Source organism: Polyergus mexicanus, unplaced genomic scaffold, assembly GCF_030449975.1.
Source record: "Polyergus mexicanus isolate NDT 795.1 unplaced genomic scaffold, iyPolMexi1.0 SCAF_6, whole genome shotgun sequence".
Lineage (NCBI taxonomy): Eukaryota > Metazoa > Arthropoda > Insecta > Hymenoptera > Formicidae > Polyergus > Polyergus mexicanus.
The window spans coordinates 5,533,542-5,553,554 of record NW_027223326.1 but is presented as its reverse complement, the minus strand read 5'-3'; the positions used below and the strand labels follow the sequence as shown (position 1 = coordinate 5,553,554).

The 20,013-nt window shown below is 40.0% G+C and overlaps 1 protein-coding gene across 1 annotated transcript; it reads right to left on the bottom strand.

Moving 5' to 3' along the window:
- Positions 1 to 16,788: 16,788 nt before the first annotated feature.
- Positions 16,789 to 17,319, bottom strand: LOC138934327 (uncharacterized). Its single transcript, XM_070297950.1, has one exon. The coding sequence runs from the start codon at positions 17,317 to 17,319 to the stop codon at positions 16,789 to 16,791; it is 531 nt and encodes a 176-aa protein (XP_070154051.1).
- Positions 17,320 to 20,013: the final 2,694 nt, after the last annotated feature.

Below are 20,013 nucleotides of genomic sequence, written 5' to 3'. Positions count from 1 at the left end.
CCACTTCAAAGTCATATTCTTAAAGTCTTTCCAATCAACGAGTCAGTTGTCCTTCTAAATCCTTAAAGGATATTAACCATTTCAAGGAAATATGGTCCGTGCGAATTAAAAATTTCCGATTTAAAAGATAATGACGGAAGAACTTAATAGCGTCAATAATCGCTAGTAATTCACGGTGAGTCACGCAGTAGTTCCGTTCAGTTTTATTAAACACTCAACTAAAGAAAGCAATAACTTTTTCTTTCCCTTCCTGTTTCTGATATAATACTGCACCAATTCCGATATTCGAAGCATCCGTGTCTAATAAAAACTTACCTTCCCCTTTTGGAAAAGACAAAATCAAAGAAGATGACAGCATTTGTTTTAATTTTTCAAAAGCGCTTCTACAATTATCTCCCCAAACAAATTTAATCTGATTTTCCGTTAATGTAAATAGAGGTTTAGCAATCAAAGAAAAACCTTTTACGAATTTCTGATAATATGAGCAAAATCCGAGAAAACTTCGTAATTGTTTCTTAATATGAGGCGCCGGTCAATCTCTAATGATAGCGATCTTGTCAGGATTCGTAGCAATGCTTTCCGCCGAAATTACATGCCCCAGATATTTCACACTTTTTTTAAATAAAACACATTTCTTGGGATTAATTTTTAAATTCGCTTCCCGTAATCGTGAAAACACGATTTCAAGATTTTCTAACATTTCATTAAAAGTTTTTCCGAAAATTATTATATCATCTAAATAAATTAAACACTTCTTTGATAAAATTCCTTGTAAAACTTTTTCCATTAATCTCTCGAATATAGCAGGGGCGTTACATAAACCGAAAGGCATTACTGTAAATTGCCATAATCCTCTGCCGATAGAGAAAGCCGTTTTCTCCTTGTCTTCTGGACGAATTTTCAATTGCCAATAGCCACTTTTAAGATCAAGTATAGAAAACCAAGCGTTACCTAAGAGCTGGTCTAGAATATCATCTATTCTAGGAAGGGTATACGAATCCTTTACCGTTGCATTGTTTAATTTCCTATAATCCATACAGAATCTCAAGGTACCATCCTTCTTTTTCACCATTATGGTTGGAGAAACTCAAGCACTTTGTGATTCCTCAATAATTCCTTGTGTTTCCGTATCCTCAAGAATTTTATCAACTTCTTTTCTTATGTGAATAGGAATACGACGCGGTACCTGTTTTATGGGGAGAGAGTCTTTCACATTTATAACATGTTGAACAACATTACAATTTCCAGCCACATTATCGTTAAAAAATACATCCTGATAATCACTAAGAAAACTAGTAAAAAATCTCTTTCTGATCTTCGCCTAAATCAACTGAATTATTTTCAAATAGTTCCTTTAAAATAAATGGGACTTTTTCAGAAGAGCGGTTAATACGAGAACACTGCAAAATTTTTTCTTTATCAAATTTTGGCACATCAAAAACATCGAAAATATTTTCTAAATTAATCTTTTTCAGAAAATCTACTCCCAATAAACATTCATCATTAATTTTCGTTACCAACATTGGAATTTCTACAAAATATTTTCCTATTTCCACTTTTACAAAAACTTTACATTCTACTAAAACTTTTTCTCGTGTCGAATATCTTAAATAATGTTTTTTTATTTTAATTCTTTCCATATCTTTTCCTATTAAATTACTATTTAAAATAGAAACGTCATAGCCCGTATCTATCCTAAAGGAACAATCTTTCCCATTTATTTTTCCCGAATAACAAAAATTACCTTGTTCAATTCTTTTAACATTACAATCTAAAAAACTGTGAACAATCGGGGTATTTTTCCCGCAAGTTGAACTCATCCCAAAAAGTTCAACTAATTCAAGTTTCCCTTTTCTTCAGGACATTCAGAACGAAAATGTCCTTTTTTTCGCAAGTCCAACATTCTATATTTCTCATATTGAAATTATTTTTACGCCACTTATTTTTCCGAGAATTTTCATCCTTCGCTTTCTTATCTTTTCCTTCCATTCGCGCGTGGTTCCTCTCATCTCTCTCATTGCTTTTCTGAAAATTATTGATACCCCACCTCCTTTCTTTCCTCCTTCCAAAATCTTCTTCTTGTATAATTTTTATCGTTTTAGCTCTTTCAATTGCTAAATTTAATGAAGTAATTCTCTCCAATTGAAGAGTACCTTTAACAAAATTGTCCGACGAAGTTGAGATAAATTGAGCATACGCGATCTTATCTCGAACTGCGTACGGGCATTCCGGATAAGCCAAACGGGATAATCTCTCTATTTCAGTATCAAAAGTTGCTAAATCTTTCCCAAATTTTTGTCTTCTATTTGTAAAAAGGAAATAATAATTTTGAGTTAAACTTCCTTCTGCGAAAAGAAGTTCAAGTTTAGATTTCAACTCCGACAAATTTAAATTTTCTACATTTTCTATCGTTTCTAATACCGTACGCGCTTTTCCGCAAACTAGCAGCTAACACATAGATTGTGTTGCATCATCCCACTTATTCGCTCGTGCAATGAGAGAAAATTGAGAGAGGAACTCCTGCAGTGGAACTTTCCCATCAAATGTATCGGGTTTTAATTTTATTCCCAACTTCGCGCGCATGTTAATTTCCCCCGCGCCTCCCGTATTTCCGCCCTGCGAATTCCCGGTTCTTAAAATTGAGGGACTTAGCTCGTTTCTTTGCCGCAAGAGTTCATCCTCTAATTGTCGTAGCCTCGCTGCGAGCTCCGTCTCCCTCGGAGCTTGCTCCTCACGCATCCCTCGCATCTCCTCAAATATTATTCCAAGCGACGCTGTTTCCGATGCGGACCTTACATCATCTGTAAACGGTGTCTCCGCCCTCGCACGGGTTCTCCTTGGTGAATGTACCGTATTCATTGTATATAACAGTGTCGATTTCTATTTTGATCCCGGACGAGCCCCCAAAATGTTGCGTCCGCAGATTGAACTCGATATTACTCGAATACGCGCGACACAACCGGCACCCGCGTACCACGACGTAAATAAAGAACACTTATTAAAAAGAACAAGAGAAACTTTAATAACAGCTTAGAACACAGAACAGAAAACAGAACAAATAGTCTCATAATCCGTCAATCCGTCCGCTCGGAATCACTATTGACGCGAGACTCAAGATGGCCGATCTCTCTCAAGATGTCCGCCGTTGTTTAATAACAACCCTTAGCAACGTGTTTGGGGATGTTCTCCCGGAGACGGGTACAGCAGATTCAGGAATAACCGCCACGCAGGGACGCAACAGTATACATTATGTAAAAAGTGCTTTAGAAATTAAAGGAAACCGAATTCATTTAATGTCTATTATTGCTAGCATATACGTATATAATTTACTTTGGCTCTAGTTGTATTGATCTCATATTTGTTTTTATTTTTTCAAATTTTTTATTGCGTAGCAATTGGAACAATTTTTATGTACTTGGCATATTTTTTTTACCTCTGTGTAGTTTTTTAGTTTCTTTTTGCTCCACAAATTTCGAAAAGCTCAACATTTTTCTCAACTCATTTGCTTCTTTCGTTATTAATATTATGTCATATGCATACGCCAAGCTTCACATTTTTCCCCTACAGATTTTTCCCCACACTACCAGATCTCCCGCTTGTCCTTTTCCCAACATATCTTCTATATCAGCTAAAGGGTGTATCAGACCACCCATGCCAGCCGAACATCTCGAAAACCGAGAATGGCAAACAAAAATATTTCAGACAAAAGTTGTAGAGTTTCAAATAACGCATTACATAGTAATATTAGTACCACCTTAAATAGCGTTGTCGAGATCACGTGAAGGTTATCATAAACTTCTTAAATGGAACCTCCCATTTTTTATTGCATATTTTTGTAGCTTATCTCGAGAGCTTTTAAAACATTATAATAAAGTATTTTTTCATTAAGTACTTTTTGAGTAATTTTTATATCTTAATCTAACATATTTTGATATAAAAAATAAAATATCTTGTAAAATATTTAGTTTTCGATAATCTTACCGTAATACTTTTATGTATAGAATAATGAGACAAATCAATTAATGTAAAAAAACAAATAATTGTTTAAAAAAGACAAATAATTGTTTAAAAAAATACATTGTAAATAATTACATACTTTTTCTTAAAAACAATTTTTTTTTATACTAATTGATTTGTCTCATTATTCTGTACATAAAAGTATTACGGTAAGATTATAGGAAACTAAATATTTTAGGAAATATTTTATTTTTTATATCAAAATATGTCAGATTAAGGTATAAAATAACTCAAAAAGTACTTAATGAAAAAATACTTTATTATAGTGTTTTGAAAAGTTCTCAAGATAAGTTACAAAAATATGCAATAAAAAAGGAGGTTTCTATTTAAAAAGATCAAAATTGACCTTCAATTGACGGTCAAGATTAAGTTCAAAGTCAAGTTCAAGATAACCATTTAATAAAGCATACCCGATTTAAAAAATGTTCGCAATTTTTGATAAAAGCTATTTATTTTCATTTTAAAAGGGGTATGGGTTGCTGCGCGGTTATACGCGTAGTTTATATGCTAGTTCGCAGTTCTTAACCCAAAGTTGTAGGTAGAGAAATGAATGTGTTGTGTGTGTGTTTAAAATATTATTTATTTATTTCTTCATTTACTTCTTACAATAACGATTCTCCTTATCGTAATTTCGATTGCACATTTGGTAGTTATTATTTAATAGCACCTTGCGTGCCCTTCCTCCTCGTCTTTTCGTTTGCGTCGATGCCGGTTTTGTGAGGGCTCGTCTGCGTGGCGATGCTCAATTTTACGGGTGTCCTTCGTAGGGGCGATATAAGCGGTGGAGAGAACCACGGGATCGGAGGCGTGGTACTCCGTGGTCGTCCAATATCTGGCGTGATCGGTCGGTCCCTCTTGATTCCCGAGCCGGCATGCCCAGTAATTGATTTCGGCGAGCTAGCGCCGAATAGTGCCTGAAGCCGGGCCTTGGTTTTCTTCCGCTTCGGTAGTGGGTCTCCTGGAGCCGGTGATTCGTCCCTGGCAAATGGTGGTCTGGCGCCGTGGGTCAGATCTATCAGCGGCTGAGCGCTTAGTGGATCTGGCGACCGAGCGCCGGATGCTGGAGGCGACTGAGCGCCTGAAGCTAGAGGCGACCAAGCTCAGTATGCTGGAGGCGACCGAGCGCCGGAGACTGGAGGCGACCGAGCGCCGACTCTTCTCCGTTTGGCCGAAGTGAAGTGCAACGGCGTTGGGCGAGTTTTGCGCCGGAGGGTGATTTCGGCCAATGTGGGCAGCGTGCTGGCGCTTTTAATTCGTGGCGTCTTGAATGGTCGTGCAGCGATTGGCGCCGTATCGTTTACCAACGTTTTTAAAGCGACTTGCGCTTAGAAAGTAGGCGACTGACGCCAAGAATTTTCTTCGTGTTTTTCACCGCAGGGAGTCTGACCTATATTCTGGTCGGGCGGCTTTCCACTTCCATGTTGGCCCGAGCGCCTTACGCCGACTAGCGGTGTCTCCCGCACTACGCGCGGATGGGCGAGCGCTTGCGAGAAACGCTAATATTTCGCGAATATCGCGCTGCCGTAATTTTGTGGTTGCCATAGGCCGCCACATTACCCCCTTCGTTGTCTTTTAGCCCGGTGACTGGAAACGTACAGTTTTGCGTGACGTTCTGCCATTCTTTGTCTTTGTTTCCGTGGGTGCTGAGTCCTTTTGCTTTTCAGGCTGTTTTGGTGTTGATGTCGGTTCCAAGTCCGCCAAAATGTACGCAGGTTTTAGCCGGTCTGTAGATACGTGGACGGTTTTTCCGTTAATTCGTAGCTTGTAGACCTTCTCTGTTTTATCGAGGACTTCGTATGGACTATCATAAGTTGGCTGTAAGGCTCGTGTAGGCGCATCGTGTCTGAGGAATACATGCGTTGAGCTCTTTAAGTCCTTGTATTGAAAGGTAGCAGATGTTCCATGTCTTTTAATTGATTGCGGTCGCAAATCTCTCATTGTTTTTCTTAATTTCAATAAGAAGTCGTTCGTATCGCTCGTTGTTTCCTGCGTTTCTTGTAGGAATTCGCCCGAGAACCTTAGTGTCTCTCCATAAACCAACTCAGCCGGCGTTGCGCGGAGATCTTCCTTAAAGGCTGCTCTAATCCCCATCATGACTATGGATAAAACGTCAGTTCATGCCTTTGTTGCGTGGCATTTGATAGCCGTTTTCATTTGGCGATGGAGGCGTTCGACCATGCCATTAGCTGCAAGATGGTAGGCTATCGTGTGAATGTGCGCTGCACCTATCAACTTGGTTAATTGTCGAAATAGGTCAGCCTCGAACTGTCTTCCTTGATCTGTTGTAATTCGAACCGGTGTGCCGAACCTTGCAATCCAATGCGTTAATAGATTTCGAGCCATTGCTTCCGCTGTTATATCTGTCATCGGTATAGCTTCAGGCCATCTTGTGAAACGATCGATTATCGTGAGGCAGTATCTGTAGCCTCTTGATAGCGGTAGTCCTACCAGGATTATATGTATGTGTTCAAACCGCTTCGTTGGGCCTATGAATTTGCCAATGGGCGCACGATTGTGTTTGTGAATCTTTGCTTTCTGGCAATTGATGCAGGCTCTTGCCCATTGGTGACAACCCGCCTTAATTCTTGGCTAGACATAGCGTTCTGCGACCAATTTTACTGTCGCTTTGGTTCCTGGATGTGAGAGGCTATGTAAAGATTTGAAAACTTGCTTTCTGTATTGTTTGGCAACAAAGGGGCGTGCAACTGGTGTTGAGACATTGCAATACAACATGGTATCTGTTCCCGGTATTTGTATTTTCTGGAGCTTGAGTGAAGAGTTTCCTTCTAGCATTTCTTGCATCTCGATATTCTCCTCCTGTGCTTTTGCCAAATTCTCCAAATTTATTGCGGTTTGAATCTCTTCGATTCTTGACAATGCGTCAGCAACCGTGTTGTCCTTCCCTGAGATATGGCGTATGTCAGTAGTAAATTGCCCGATATACTGCAAGTATCTCGCCTGTCTGAGAGAACTATGTAACAGATCTTGTTGGAAAGCGTATGTTATGGGCTTGTGGTCAGTGAATATTGTGAAGATTCTTCCTTCGAGCATGTGGCGATAATGTTTTATTGCCATATAAATTGCCAGTAGCTCTTTATCATACGGGCTGTATTTTTGTTGCGCCGGATTTAATTTCTTGCTGAAGAAAGCTAGTGGTTGCCAATCTTTTCCGTCACGTTGCTGTATCACTGCCCCAATGGCTCTGTCGGATGCATCGGTAGCGAGAGTTATCTCTGCCTCTGGTTCAAGATGTGCTAGCAGTGTTGCTCGGGCTAGACTATCCTTAGTTTTGATGAAAACCTCATCTAATTCGGCATTCGACGTTATTGGTACCTTCTTTTTAATCTTTGAACCGCTGAGTAGGCCATTTAGCAATACTTGCTCTGCCGCAGCATTAGGAATGAATCTACGATAGAAATTCAATGTTCCCAGATACTGTCGTAATTGTTGCATATTTTCCGGTTTTGGAAAATTTTTAATTGCCTCTATCCTCTCGGGTGGAGGCCGTGTCCCTTTTTTCGATACCTCATATCCAAGGAAGAGTACCTTGTTGGCTCCGAAGACACATTTACCCAGGCTTAATAAAAGGCCGTTCTCTTCTAGGCGCTTGAAGAGCTTGCGTAAATGTTCTTCATGCTCCTCCTCGTTGGTTGATTAGTATATCATCGATGTACGCGTAGCAGAATTCGAAGTCGCTCGTGATCTCATTGATAAAACGCTGGAACGTTTGTGCTGCATTGCGTAGGCCGAATAGCATAAATCGAAATTCAAACAGGCCAAAGGGAGTGGTAATGAGTGGCCTTCACTTGGACACAGTACAATTGGACACGGTGCAAATGGACACGTTACAAATGGACACGAGATTGTGCACACGGTTCAATTGGACACAGTGCATTTGGACACAGTAATTTTGGATACAGTAGCTTTTGGACACATAAAAAAATACGCATCGTTTACTTGGACACCGCTCAATTGGACACCGTTCATTTGGACACCGTTCGTTTGGACACCGTTATTTGCCCACCGTTCGTTTGGACACCGTTCATTTGCCCACCGTTCGTTTGGATACCGTTCATTTGCCCACTGTTCGTTTGGATACCGTTCATTTGCCCACCGTTCGTTTGGACACCGTTCATTTGTACACAGAAACATGCGCACTGTTTGTTTGAATATGTAACAGATGGAGAGAAATAAAAATCATTTTGGGAAAATATAATCAGTATTCTTATAACACTTTATACTGGTAAATCTATGTAAAATATGAAATCGTGAAAAGGAGATACATTTGAAGGTTATAATATCTAACAAAATAAAATATATTCATACTTATATATCTCTGATACTGATGTCATTAATTTTACATTGCTTTTAGCACTTTGTTTAGCCTTTCGCATATTTGGATGTCATGCATGGATACAGTGGGTTCCGCCCCCCCTGCGGGGGGGCTCCACTTCCGGAAGATATAACCTAACCCAAACCTATTTCTTATTTAAAACAAAAATTTGGTGTGGATTACGTCGTATAATTTAAATCAAATTTTGGTGTCCAAACGAACGGTGGGCAAATGAACGGTGTCCAAACGAACGGTGGGCAAATGAACGGTGTCCAAACGAACAGTGAGCAAATGAACGGTGTCCAAACGAACGGTGGGCAAATGAACGGTGTCCAAACGAACGGTGGGCAAATAACGGTGTCCAAACGAACGGTGTCCAAATGAACGGTGCGCATCTTTCTGTGTCCAAACGAACGGTGTCCAAATGAACAGTGTCCAATTGAGCGGTGTCCAAGTAAACGATGCGTATTTTCTTATGTGTCCAAAAGCTACTGTATCCAAAATTACTGTGTCCAAATGCACTGTGTCCAATTGAACCGTGTGCAAAATTTCGTGTCCATTTGTAACGTATCCATTTGCACCGTGTCCAATTATACTGTGTCCAACTGCACCACTCCCAGTGGTAATAGCTGTCTTGGGCACATCGTCGAGATGTACGAGTATTTGATTGTACGCCCGGACTAGATCCACTGTTAAAAACATTTTTTTGTTAAATAGAGTTTGTGAAAAATCTTCTATATGTGGAATCGGATATCGATCCGGCATTGTCCTTGCATTGAGCCTTCTATAATCTCCGCAGGGCCTCCAGGAATCCCCCTTTTTAGGAACCATGTGCAAGGGGGCTGACCATGGGCTTTTTGACGTCTGATTGACCCCTTCCTGTAAAAAGAGATTGAATTCCGCCTTTGCTGCCTTGAGTTTATCCGGGGCCAATCTGCGCGGACGACAGGCTTCTGGGGAGCCATCTGTCATTTTAATGAAGTGCAAGGTATTATGTTTGACCGTGCGTATCTTGGGGAGGGTAATAATATAAGTTATAGCTATCGATTAATTGTAATTTCTTACTCATAATTGTAATATGTAATATATATATATATATATATATTATATCGTTATTACATCGTAGTTAATACTATATTTAAAAAATTACCTTTTCAACGAAAGATAAAAAAACGTCAAATACACGCGATTTTTCAAAAAATTATTACATAAAAAATATTATTTTAATATATATTTTGTTAGTTATATCATTATTGCTTTACAAAAGTAATAAAATGAGAATATTACGCCAATCAAGAATATAAATTATGCACAAAATAAACTAATAAAAGCTGTTATATGAATATATCATACGAAATAGACAAAAGGTAATCAAGAGCTAGCGTAGTAATTTGTGCGCGTATGTTTTATTATAATCAAATTACATTGATATTTTAACTAAGTAATATTGTAGAAAAGAATGGAGACTATATAATTGATTAATAAAAGTGTTATCTCTAAAATATAATCTATTGAAGTTTATATTTAAATCGGGCACGAACTTATGCAATCACCCAATATAAAATAAAATACATATAAATAACGTAACGTTTGTATAATTAACGAACACTAATATTTTGATTGAAAAATTAAGATATTTCTCTACGAAAATTGATCCAATCTATAACAGTATGTTCAGTTATCTCCAATTCATTACATAGAAAATAATGACGTAGTAATTGAATCATTAAAAACATGAAACGGTATATTTTTATTATATCTAAATAAGTTTTATAAAACCAAGTATTGTTTAACATGATAATTTTAAAATTACACGTTATTTTTTGGTTTTTTTCGTTTATGTAGAATCTTATAAATTTTATTAATGCAATGCATAATATAATTGTCGAATACATTTGCTTAAGTTTTAACATTGCCACATTTTGGACACTCAACACTGCTATTAATAACTTCTTTATCAATGAGATATTTTATTAAACTATCATAATTGTATGTTAAGTGTAAAAACTTATATAAATGCATTATTATTTTCAAATAATAAACTACTACAGAATATGTGTATACTTCGAAGATCTGAAACAGATTAAGCAATGAAAGTGTAAATACGAAAAATACTGAAGGTGATTCTTGTAATAACATTTCTGTTTACGTATAAAGCGCTCGCTTGTAAAGAAAAAGTAAACGGTATTGTCATGGCTGTTCATATATGCTTGATTTTATTCTCTATACAGTATCAAAAATATAAATTGTACCTATAACACTTATTTTGTTAATAACTTTTTAATAAACTACGAGCGACGGCTATGACCTTTTGAAAGTCACTCAGGACGATGACTTTGACAACATATGTCAAGGTCAAGGTCATACGAGGAGGGTTTCCTTTTATGCAGATTTACCTTAAATTCTAATTTATGATCGGTTAAAACAGAATGAGTCGTATTCCGTCTAATATGATTGCGATGCTCGATATCCTCGTACGTAACTGTTTACCCGTTTAATCGATATATGAAGTGTTACAATTACTGCAGTTAATTTTATAAACGACATTGCTGTGCGAAGTTTTAAGAAGAGTGTCTTTATGAACTCTAATGTAACTGTGTAATTTATTGAGACTAAAGTAGGTTAATCTGACATTAAGATTCCTAATATTAATCTATCGGATATAGAAGGAACGTATGGTATAATGAAATACGAGAAAGCCTTGCTTTTCGTTTTCTGGTTAATATTCATTTCTCTATTTTTCAACTTATTGAATCATTTTTTAAGGCGTGCGTGAAAGGTTTGAAAAATGAACTTCAATGGATAACCATTGTCGAGAAGAATTCTTATAATCAGCTTAATATTCTTGAAGTGAAACTCTGGATGTGAGAGTAAAAATGTTCTATCAATAATTGTGTCTTTTTTCTGACAAATAGGGTATTGAGAGAAAAAATTCAGATATCTCCCCGAAAAAGTTGGTTTATAAAATCAATCATATATTATACGATTTTTATTTAAAATCATAGTGATATCCAGATAATTTAATCTGTTGTTTGTTTCTATTTTTAATGTGAGTTGTAACTTGGAGTTAAATGAATTAAAAATATTCAATAATCGATTAACGAAGACGAGACAACAAGAGCAATATCATCCACATAGCTAAAATAAAAAGGGGAGGTAAATTTTAATATCTCAAGAGCTTTTTTCTCTAAATCTTGTAGTACAATGTTCGCAGTAATGGAGGACAGAGTGGAGCCTATGGGTATATCCATAGACATTGTATATCTAGACCGAGTGTTGAGGAGTGGGAACCGAGGTGCACGTAGAAAAGGATATACTCTATTTCGTGCCCTTTGCGTTCTCTTCCGTTCGCATGTAGCATGACGAAAGAAAGCGCTATGCTCTGTGTGAGCGAGAGAGAACGCAAGGTCCACGAAACAGAGTATGTTTCACGTTCTACTTTTCTACGTGCATCTTTACCCCCACTCCTTAAATAAGGCAAACGCTCGGTTTAGATATACTACATATGTCTATGGATGTACCAAAAGTTTGTTGGTAAATAACATCATTAAATGTGAAAAAAGTTGAATTTAAAATAAATCTAACTGCTAGGAGAAATTCTGGCTTAGAAATGTTACAGTTATCGGAATTATAATTCCATCTATCCGAAATATTATCCATTGCCATTTCAATAGGTATATTTGTAAAAAAAGAAATATCGTCTAACAAGATTAGACTAAAGTTATCATTAATATGAATCTCCGAAAGTTGTTCTTTTAATTTGAAGCTATTCGAAACATTAGTATGGGCTGCTGGAAAACTTTTAAACATAATCTGGTAATCTGGTAAGTAAGAAGCTAGGTAATATAATGGACTGTTTAGAAAAGAGACTATTATTTTAAATGAACAGTTTGGTTTATGTATTTTAGGAAATCCATAACCATTAGTAAAATCTGATCACTACACAACAACGATTAACCTAACCTATACTTTGAAGCCGAAATAAAATCGGAATTCTTCCATCTCGTCAACAAATCGCGTAAACCAGAAGTCAATTTTTGGTAGGATCTTTTTTAAGAATAATGTATGTCTCCGTATTTTTGAGTAATTCTTCAACACTCTTTAAATATTTATCCTTGTCAAGAGCAACAGTAACATTGCCCTTATGGGCTCTTATAAGAATTAGGTTTGGATTACGTTGAAGAATTGTTTGGTGGTGATGGCTAGATGTTTAATGTTTTTATCGAAATCGCACTTTGGGATTGAAAAAGATGGAAGATTATCAAAAATATCTTAAGCGGTTTCTAATGGCAATTTGTGCTTCATTAGAAAATTTATTTAGTTTCTTTTCAATATTTTTAATAAACTGTTAATTTATCTGTGTTAATAACAGGCGAACTAAAATTTTTCCTCAAATATAACAGGTTTTGTATATCTTTAGGAATAATCGTCGATGATAAGTTGATGTACCACTTTCCTTTAATGTCTAGTACGGATTGCCGACTGCAGTTTGCAAAGAACTCAGGGTCAACCTCATTCACACCGCTCATGTACTATTATTCCTTTGAGTACGAGGAGTGACAATTAAGTTTATTACAATTACAGAACACACTTATTCGTTATCTAATACATGATCCCCTTTAAAATAGTCCCTTTCTAAAACAATGCACTTGGATTAATGTTTTTTCTATTGCAGGAAGTAGTTTCTATTCTCCATAAGGCTGTTTAGAGCACGCGTCATCCATTCCATCTCCGCTCGTGACCCCCAATGATAATCCTTTTGCATAATGCTTTTCTTGATTTTGGGAAATAAAAAAAAATCAGGGGATTCGATCTGATCTTCTCCGATTTTTTTCTATTCCCCAAGATCAAGAAAGACATGAAAGATTGTCATTGAGAGTCACGAACAAAGGTGGTATAGTTGACGCGTGTTTTAAACAGCCTCACAGAGAATGATTTTGAAGACTGTGTGTTTCCTGCAATAGAAAAAAAGTGCATTGCTTTAGGAAGGGATTATTTTAAAAGAGACCGTGTATCAGATAACGAATAAGTATGTTCTGTAATTATAATAAATATTTTCTATGAACTTAATTGTCAGTCCTCGTAAACCCTTTTATAAATATATAATTTTATAAAATTTATTTTATAATACAATGAGAGAGAGAGAGAGTGCAAGGGGGAGAGGGAGAGGGAGAGGGAGAGATTTTTTGATTGATTGATATTTATTAGCTTTCTCAGCTATTTGTAATACAGATTTAGTTTACATTAATTACAATATATTCCTTTAACAATTCCTTAAACAGCTCAATTTTTACATCGTTTTATCTCAGCTGATAAGGCATTATACACTTTTACTATTTCGTACGATATACTTTTTTTGTGCACTCGTAGTTCATAGTTCTACGAAATTGTATTGCAATGTCTTCAACTGACAGCGTTGCACAATCAAAGATAGGGAGAAAGGGATTGATTTGTCTGATATTTACTAACTTTCTCAGCTATTTGCAGTACAAATCCTCAATCCACCAGTCAATCCAGTTTCCGATAGTGCTATGCATGATTCGTTATCTTTATATCTGAAGATGATGCTGTATCCTCTTTCTTCTGTAGTTGTTACCTAGCATCCTGCCTGCCGGCTCTTCTCTTTTTCTCCTATATCGCCTTCTTAAATGTCGGACATTCCGGATCGAGGGTCATGCTTATCACTTATTTTTAAGTTGTATGTTTGAATTTTAAACATATAATTTACACAACTTTTGTTTGTCGCCGTGCATTCAATCGTTTTATGATTTCATGCAGATTTGTGGCATGTTTCATTTGCTATACAATTTTTTGCAATATGATATATAATAATCCCAACATTTAAAATACAATATCTTTTAATATTAATGTGATTAAATACCAAATACTTTCTTCATCCTACAATCAGTTTTCCTTTGCTCAACATTATTTCATGAGTTTTTTCATCTGCTTCAATTATTACAGAACATTCTTCTTTACTTTTTCTTCCGAATTGATTTTTAACTATTTTCTTCACTATTCGCATATGAATTTCTTTATTCTTCGCGTCAATCTTGTTCTGCTTATGGATTGTAACTATTAAACCATCATCATTTAACTTCATTTTTTTTCGCTAATATTGACAATTTTTATTTTAGGTTTCATTCACGGTGACTTAATAACTTTGAAATTTTCGCCTAACTTGGCTTGTACTATAGCCTTTAATTTTTCCATTTCTCCAATCTCACAACCCAGAATCACTGTTCCCTTGCTTCCTTTTTTAACTTCGTTACTCCCGCAGATATATTCTTGATATCTATCTTTTCTTTTATCAATTTTTTAGTAGCTTCACTCTCCTGTTGCATCTTAGGTTTGACAATTATAATATTTTCTTTTTTATAACTCCTTTGTGCCCCTTCTGATGGTCCTGAAGTTCCTTTCTGTATTATTCTTCTCAATTCTTCCACTTCTTATTTAACATTATTTTCCAATTCTTTTCGAACTATTTCCTTAATCATCATCTTGACTTCTTTTTTACATGCTGTGTCATTTTTTATTTCCCTCACTATTTTTATAAGCCAATCTATTTTTATCTCAATATCCACTGATCCACTCGCGCCTGCTGCTCTGTTTCCACTACTTGAGGTCGTACTCCCCGTTGATCTTCCTGTCGATGTCATAGCTGCTTCTTTATCGCTATTGATAATAAATTGTAACGGTTCTCCTTTCCCGTACGCCACGGATCAAGGCTTGCCGGTGCCAGAATTCGGGAGAAGGGGGAAACTCCAACTTACTTTACCTCGGTATAAGCGGTTCAACAACTAGGTTTATTCAAGCGATTATCAAAGTCTAACATTGAGCTATATTATATGTACAATGAAACATGCGTAAGCGGTAGTTATTCACAATGCGACATGCCAGGGCGGTGCGTACAAAGTTTCGCGCGTGGCTGGTGTGCGTGGAGCTCGGGAAGCGAGCGCGGCTCATGCGGACGTCTCTGCTATCGCGGTGTTCGCATGCGAGTAAACTAGGGTTATTCTAAGCGGGACAGAATGGATCTTAAATACTACGGGTGTCGCGTGGCCTTCGTTTGTAATTCCAACGGCCTGACCTTATCCTGAGAAGGACGGGGCGTCGGCGCTTTCCGCGGCCTACCCTTAGAAGGGCTAGCGCGCTTGTGTAGTCCGAAGGCCGGGTGTACAAGTGGAGTCGGCGCGATACTAACGGAGATCGTAATGGCTCTACAATTATAATGCGCGGTATATACAGTGCGGTCGTATGTGTCGAGGCAGTCCGTCGCATTTGATTAACGCGCATGCGTAAGCTAGCGCTTAGCGAAGTCCCACGAACAACGAAACGCCTCTAGTCGCCAGCCTGTCGCACGCGAGTGTTGACATATACTGTATAAGGTTAATAATAAAAGGAAGAATTCGCATCGAAGACAAGAAATCTACGTCTCTTCTTACGAAACACCAGCTTTCCAATTCCTTCAGAAAAGCAGATTATCCGAGCGCAATCTTACAATCCAACAGTATGATACAAACAGGTCGCGGTATATGCAAGGCGGTACTAGAATCTATTAGAGCGCGGAGACCAAAGCGGTCTTTCGGTACAAACGGGTCGCGGTATATACAAATGATCTTAGGGGGTAACGCGATGCGGACTTATCAACTAGCAGGAGGCGCCGTCCCAGCAACCGGGAAGTCCGGCCTAACTACGGGAAGCCCGTAGCTTGGTGTAACGCGGGGTATCAGGATACGCCGTCCCAGCAACCGGGAAGTCCGGCCTAACTACGGGAAGCCCGTAGCCTGGTGTAACGCGGGGTATCAGGATGCGCCGTCCCAGCAACCGGGAAGCCCGGCCTAACTACGGGAAGCCCGTAGCCTGGTATAACGCGAGAGTCGGTTCGGGATCCGGAGAGTTGTTCGTGACAGAAATCGGGAACTGGTACCGGTACGCTTGCCGGAGCGCCTTATATACCGGCGGCCGGCCTCCCATTCACGCGAGTCGGTGCCGAGACACGGGTGTGGAAGTTTAGGGGCCCTATAGGCGCCGAGCCTCAGAATTGCGAGCGGCTGGTCGGCCCGCGAGGCCGGTAACGTATCGTTACACTACCCCCCCCCCCTTTAGTGCAAGCGGCGGCTCATCCGGGGCCGACCGTGGCGGTCGATTCGCTCGCGCCGCGGAACGGAGTCGGTGGGTGGCGCTGGACCTTCAGTCCCGGGGTCGACGGAGGGTCAGGGCGTGGGAGGACAGGGCGGCGTGGTCCTTTGGTGCGTCGTCTTCCTTCCGTCTGCTCCAGGTGTCAGGAGGGGGCAAAGGGGTCGCTGCGGATGTAAGCCGGCGTTATTGCCGTTGCCGGTGCTCGTCACCTTGGGTGATAAAACAGTGACAGTGCTGCATTACGCCGCGCATATCACCCGGCGTCCTTCTCCTCTGGTGGTGCTGGTCGTCGGGGCTCAGTCCGCAGGCTCAGGATGCCCGTTGTCAATGTCCGGGGCCGGCTTCAAATCTTGCACATGGATATGCCGGTGCCACTTTCCTCTGGCGTCGCGGAGGTCTACTACGACCGGCGATAGGATTCTCCGAACCTCCAGTGGTCCTATGTGTCTGGGTGCCAACTTGGCGTTGAACGTGCCGCTCTTACTGGAGAGTGGCCGGTCCCGCTTCCAGACCTGCTCGCCTATCTGCGGACGCCAGTCGCGTCGCCGCAGATTGTAATGGCGTTCCTGTCGTTGGGACGCGCGAGCTAGGTGGATTCGTACCACCTCGAAGGCCTCCTCGAGCCGCTTCCGGTTTACGTCCGGACTTGGAGCTGGGGCCGGCGGTCTCCGGTCCTCCGGGTGGGGTCGTGCCAATTCGCGCCCGTGTAGTACGTACGCCAGGGTGTATCCGGTGGCCTCGTGCCTCGCGGTATTGATCGCGAATTGTAGTGCGACGATCCGCTCATCCCAGTTGTTGTGTCGCTTCCCCACGTATTGGGCGATCATGGTCTTTACCGTGCGGTTGGCCCGCTCGACCGGGTTGCACTGAGGGGCATAGATGGCGACTTGCGGTGCGCGATCCCGAAGGCGGCCAGGAGCGTCTTGAATCGCTGGGACGTAAATTGGGTCCCATTATCGGAGACCAGCGTCGTCGGGCACCCGTGTCGGTGTGACCGGACACGCCGGTAAATTACTTGCTCAAACCTTGTCGAATCGTAGTTCTAGGTCCATTAAACGGTCACCAGCTGCTTTTACCATCCAAACAGCAAGAAAATGACTTCCCACGGGCGCTACACGATCTGGGTGGCCGAGAATATCGAGACTCCCTGGTTATGACCACCTCTGCCGGAACAATCACCTCGCCGAAGATAGATCCTTCCCAATCCGGATTGCCGAGCGCTGCTAAGCCTGAAGATCCTGTTGAAGAATACACCTCGGGATTCCGGAATCGGAATAAAAACTGATTTGAACTCAGAAATAAATGAATTTATTAATTAAACTTTGGTGACGTTATCATAACTCTGTTCGCCTTTTTGGGCCGAACTATAAAAGTAAACTTAGAGTGTGACTCGAATAACTATTCGGATTTAATGCTCCTTCTCGGAAACTGCGTTATCTACTTTAACGGATCACGCGCCGTTCGCGGCCCAATAAGTGTACGACGGACAACACGTTAACGTGTCACAACATGTTAACTCTCAACTCGCTGCGCGCCGACTGACTTCGAGTCTCGCTTCCGGATCTCGCACATCGCTTTCCTCCCCACTCTCGCACGAGTGGCCTTCACTTGGACACAGTACAATTGGACACGGTGCAAATGGACACGTTACAAATGGACACGAGATTGTGCACACGGTTCAATTGGACACAGTGCATTTGGACACAGTAATTTTGGATACAGTAGCTTTTGGACACATAAGAAAATACGCATCGTTTACTTGGACACCGCTCAATTGGACACTGTTCATTTGGACACCGTTCGTTTGGACACAGAAAGATGCGCACCGTTCATTTGGACACCGTTTGTTTGGACACCGTTATTTGCCCACCGTTCGTTTGGACACCGTTCATTTGCCCACCGTTCGTTTGAACACCGTTCATTTGCCCACTGTTCGTTTGGACACCGTTCATTTGCCCACCGTTCGTTTGGACACCGTTCATTTGCCCACCGTTCGTTTGGACACCGTTCATTTGTACACAGAAACATGCGCACTGTTTGTTTGAATATGTAACAGATGGAGAGAAATAAAAATCATTTTGGGAAAATATAATCAGTATTCTTATAACACTTTATACTGGTAAATCTATGTAAAATATGAAATCGTGAAAAGGAGATACATTTGAAGGTTATAATATCTGTCAAAATAAAATATATTCATACTTTTATATATCTGATACTGATGCCATTAATTTTACATTGCTTTTAGCACTTTGTTTAGCCTTTCGCATATTTGGATGTCATGCATGGATACAGTGGGTTCCGCCCCCCTTGCGGGGGGGCTCCACTTCCGGAAGATATAACCTAACCCAAACCTATTTCTTATTTAAAACAAAAATTTGGTGTGGATTATGTCGTATAATTTAAATCAAATTTTGGTGTCCAAACGAACGGTGTCCAAACGAACGGTGGGCAAATGAACGGTGTCCAAACGAACGGTGGGCAAATGAACGGTGTCCAAACGAACAGTGGGCAAATGAACGGTGTCCAAACGAACGGTGGGCAAATAACGGTGTCCAAACGAACGGTGTCCAAATGAACGGTGCGCATCTTTCTGTGTCCAAACGAACGGTGTCCAAATGAACAGTGTCCAATTGAGCGGTGTCCAAGTAAACGATGCGTATTTTCTTATGTGTCCAAAAGCTACTGTATCCAAAATTACTGTGTCCAAATGCACTGTGTCCAATTGAACCGTGTGCAAAATCTCGTGTCCATTTGTAACGTGTCCATTTGCACCGTGTCCAATTATACTGTGTCCAAGTGCACCACTCCCCTCTCGCACATACGCACTTCGGGTGCACGCCTCCATTCGCCGCTCGTCGCGCCGCTTCGCGCGCCATGTTTCCTACATACCGGGTGTTCCACAACTCTATTCTAACAATCTTCTTTTCTTTTACAGGTTTCCGTTGTTGCCGTCCTCATGGTTTTTCGGTCGTCTGTGTTTGCGCAATTACATGGTAAGTACCTTATAGGTAAGTATTTAACATGGTAAGTATCTTATAAGAAAATATCAAAATGTTCGAAATTAAATCACTCTACTAGAATCTAACTGTTTATAATGAAGATAAACTAAACGAACAATTAATGCGTAATGCTCTCGCATCCGTGCGCTCAAAACTAATCAACATAAATCAATATACTCGAATCTGACTAATTACAATGAAAATAAACTAAACAAACAATTAATGCGCAATCGCTCTCTACGGATTGTCGCCCGACCCGTCCGGATTGTCCGGTATATCAGACGCTACCCTGTACGCTTATGCGATTCGAGACCGTTTCCCTTATCAGCATCCTCGTCTTCACTGGTCAGGGTCTTTGCCGGTTTCCTTCTCTTCTTCACCGGCGAGCCTTCCACCGATCGCACATTTATACTTTTACGTTTCGGGTACTCTTTCGCCGGACTTCTCATTTTGTTCCTCTCTCGTCGTCTGGGTGGCCTCTCATTCTCTCCTTGCGATCCCTCGAATGATTGTTCATCC

Bases quoted from the DNA above. Each gene is read 5' to 3' on its own strand.
- LOC138934327 (XM_070297950.1), bottom strand. From the start codon at position 17,319: ATGATCGCCCAATACGTGGGGAAGCGACACAACAACTGGGATGAGCGG.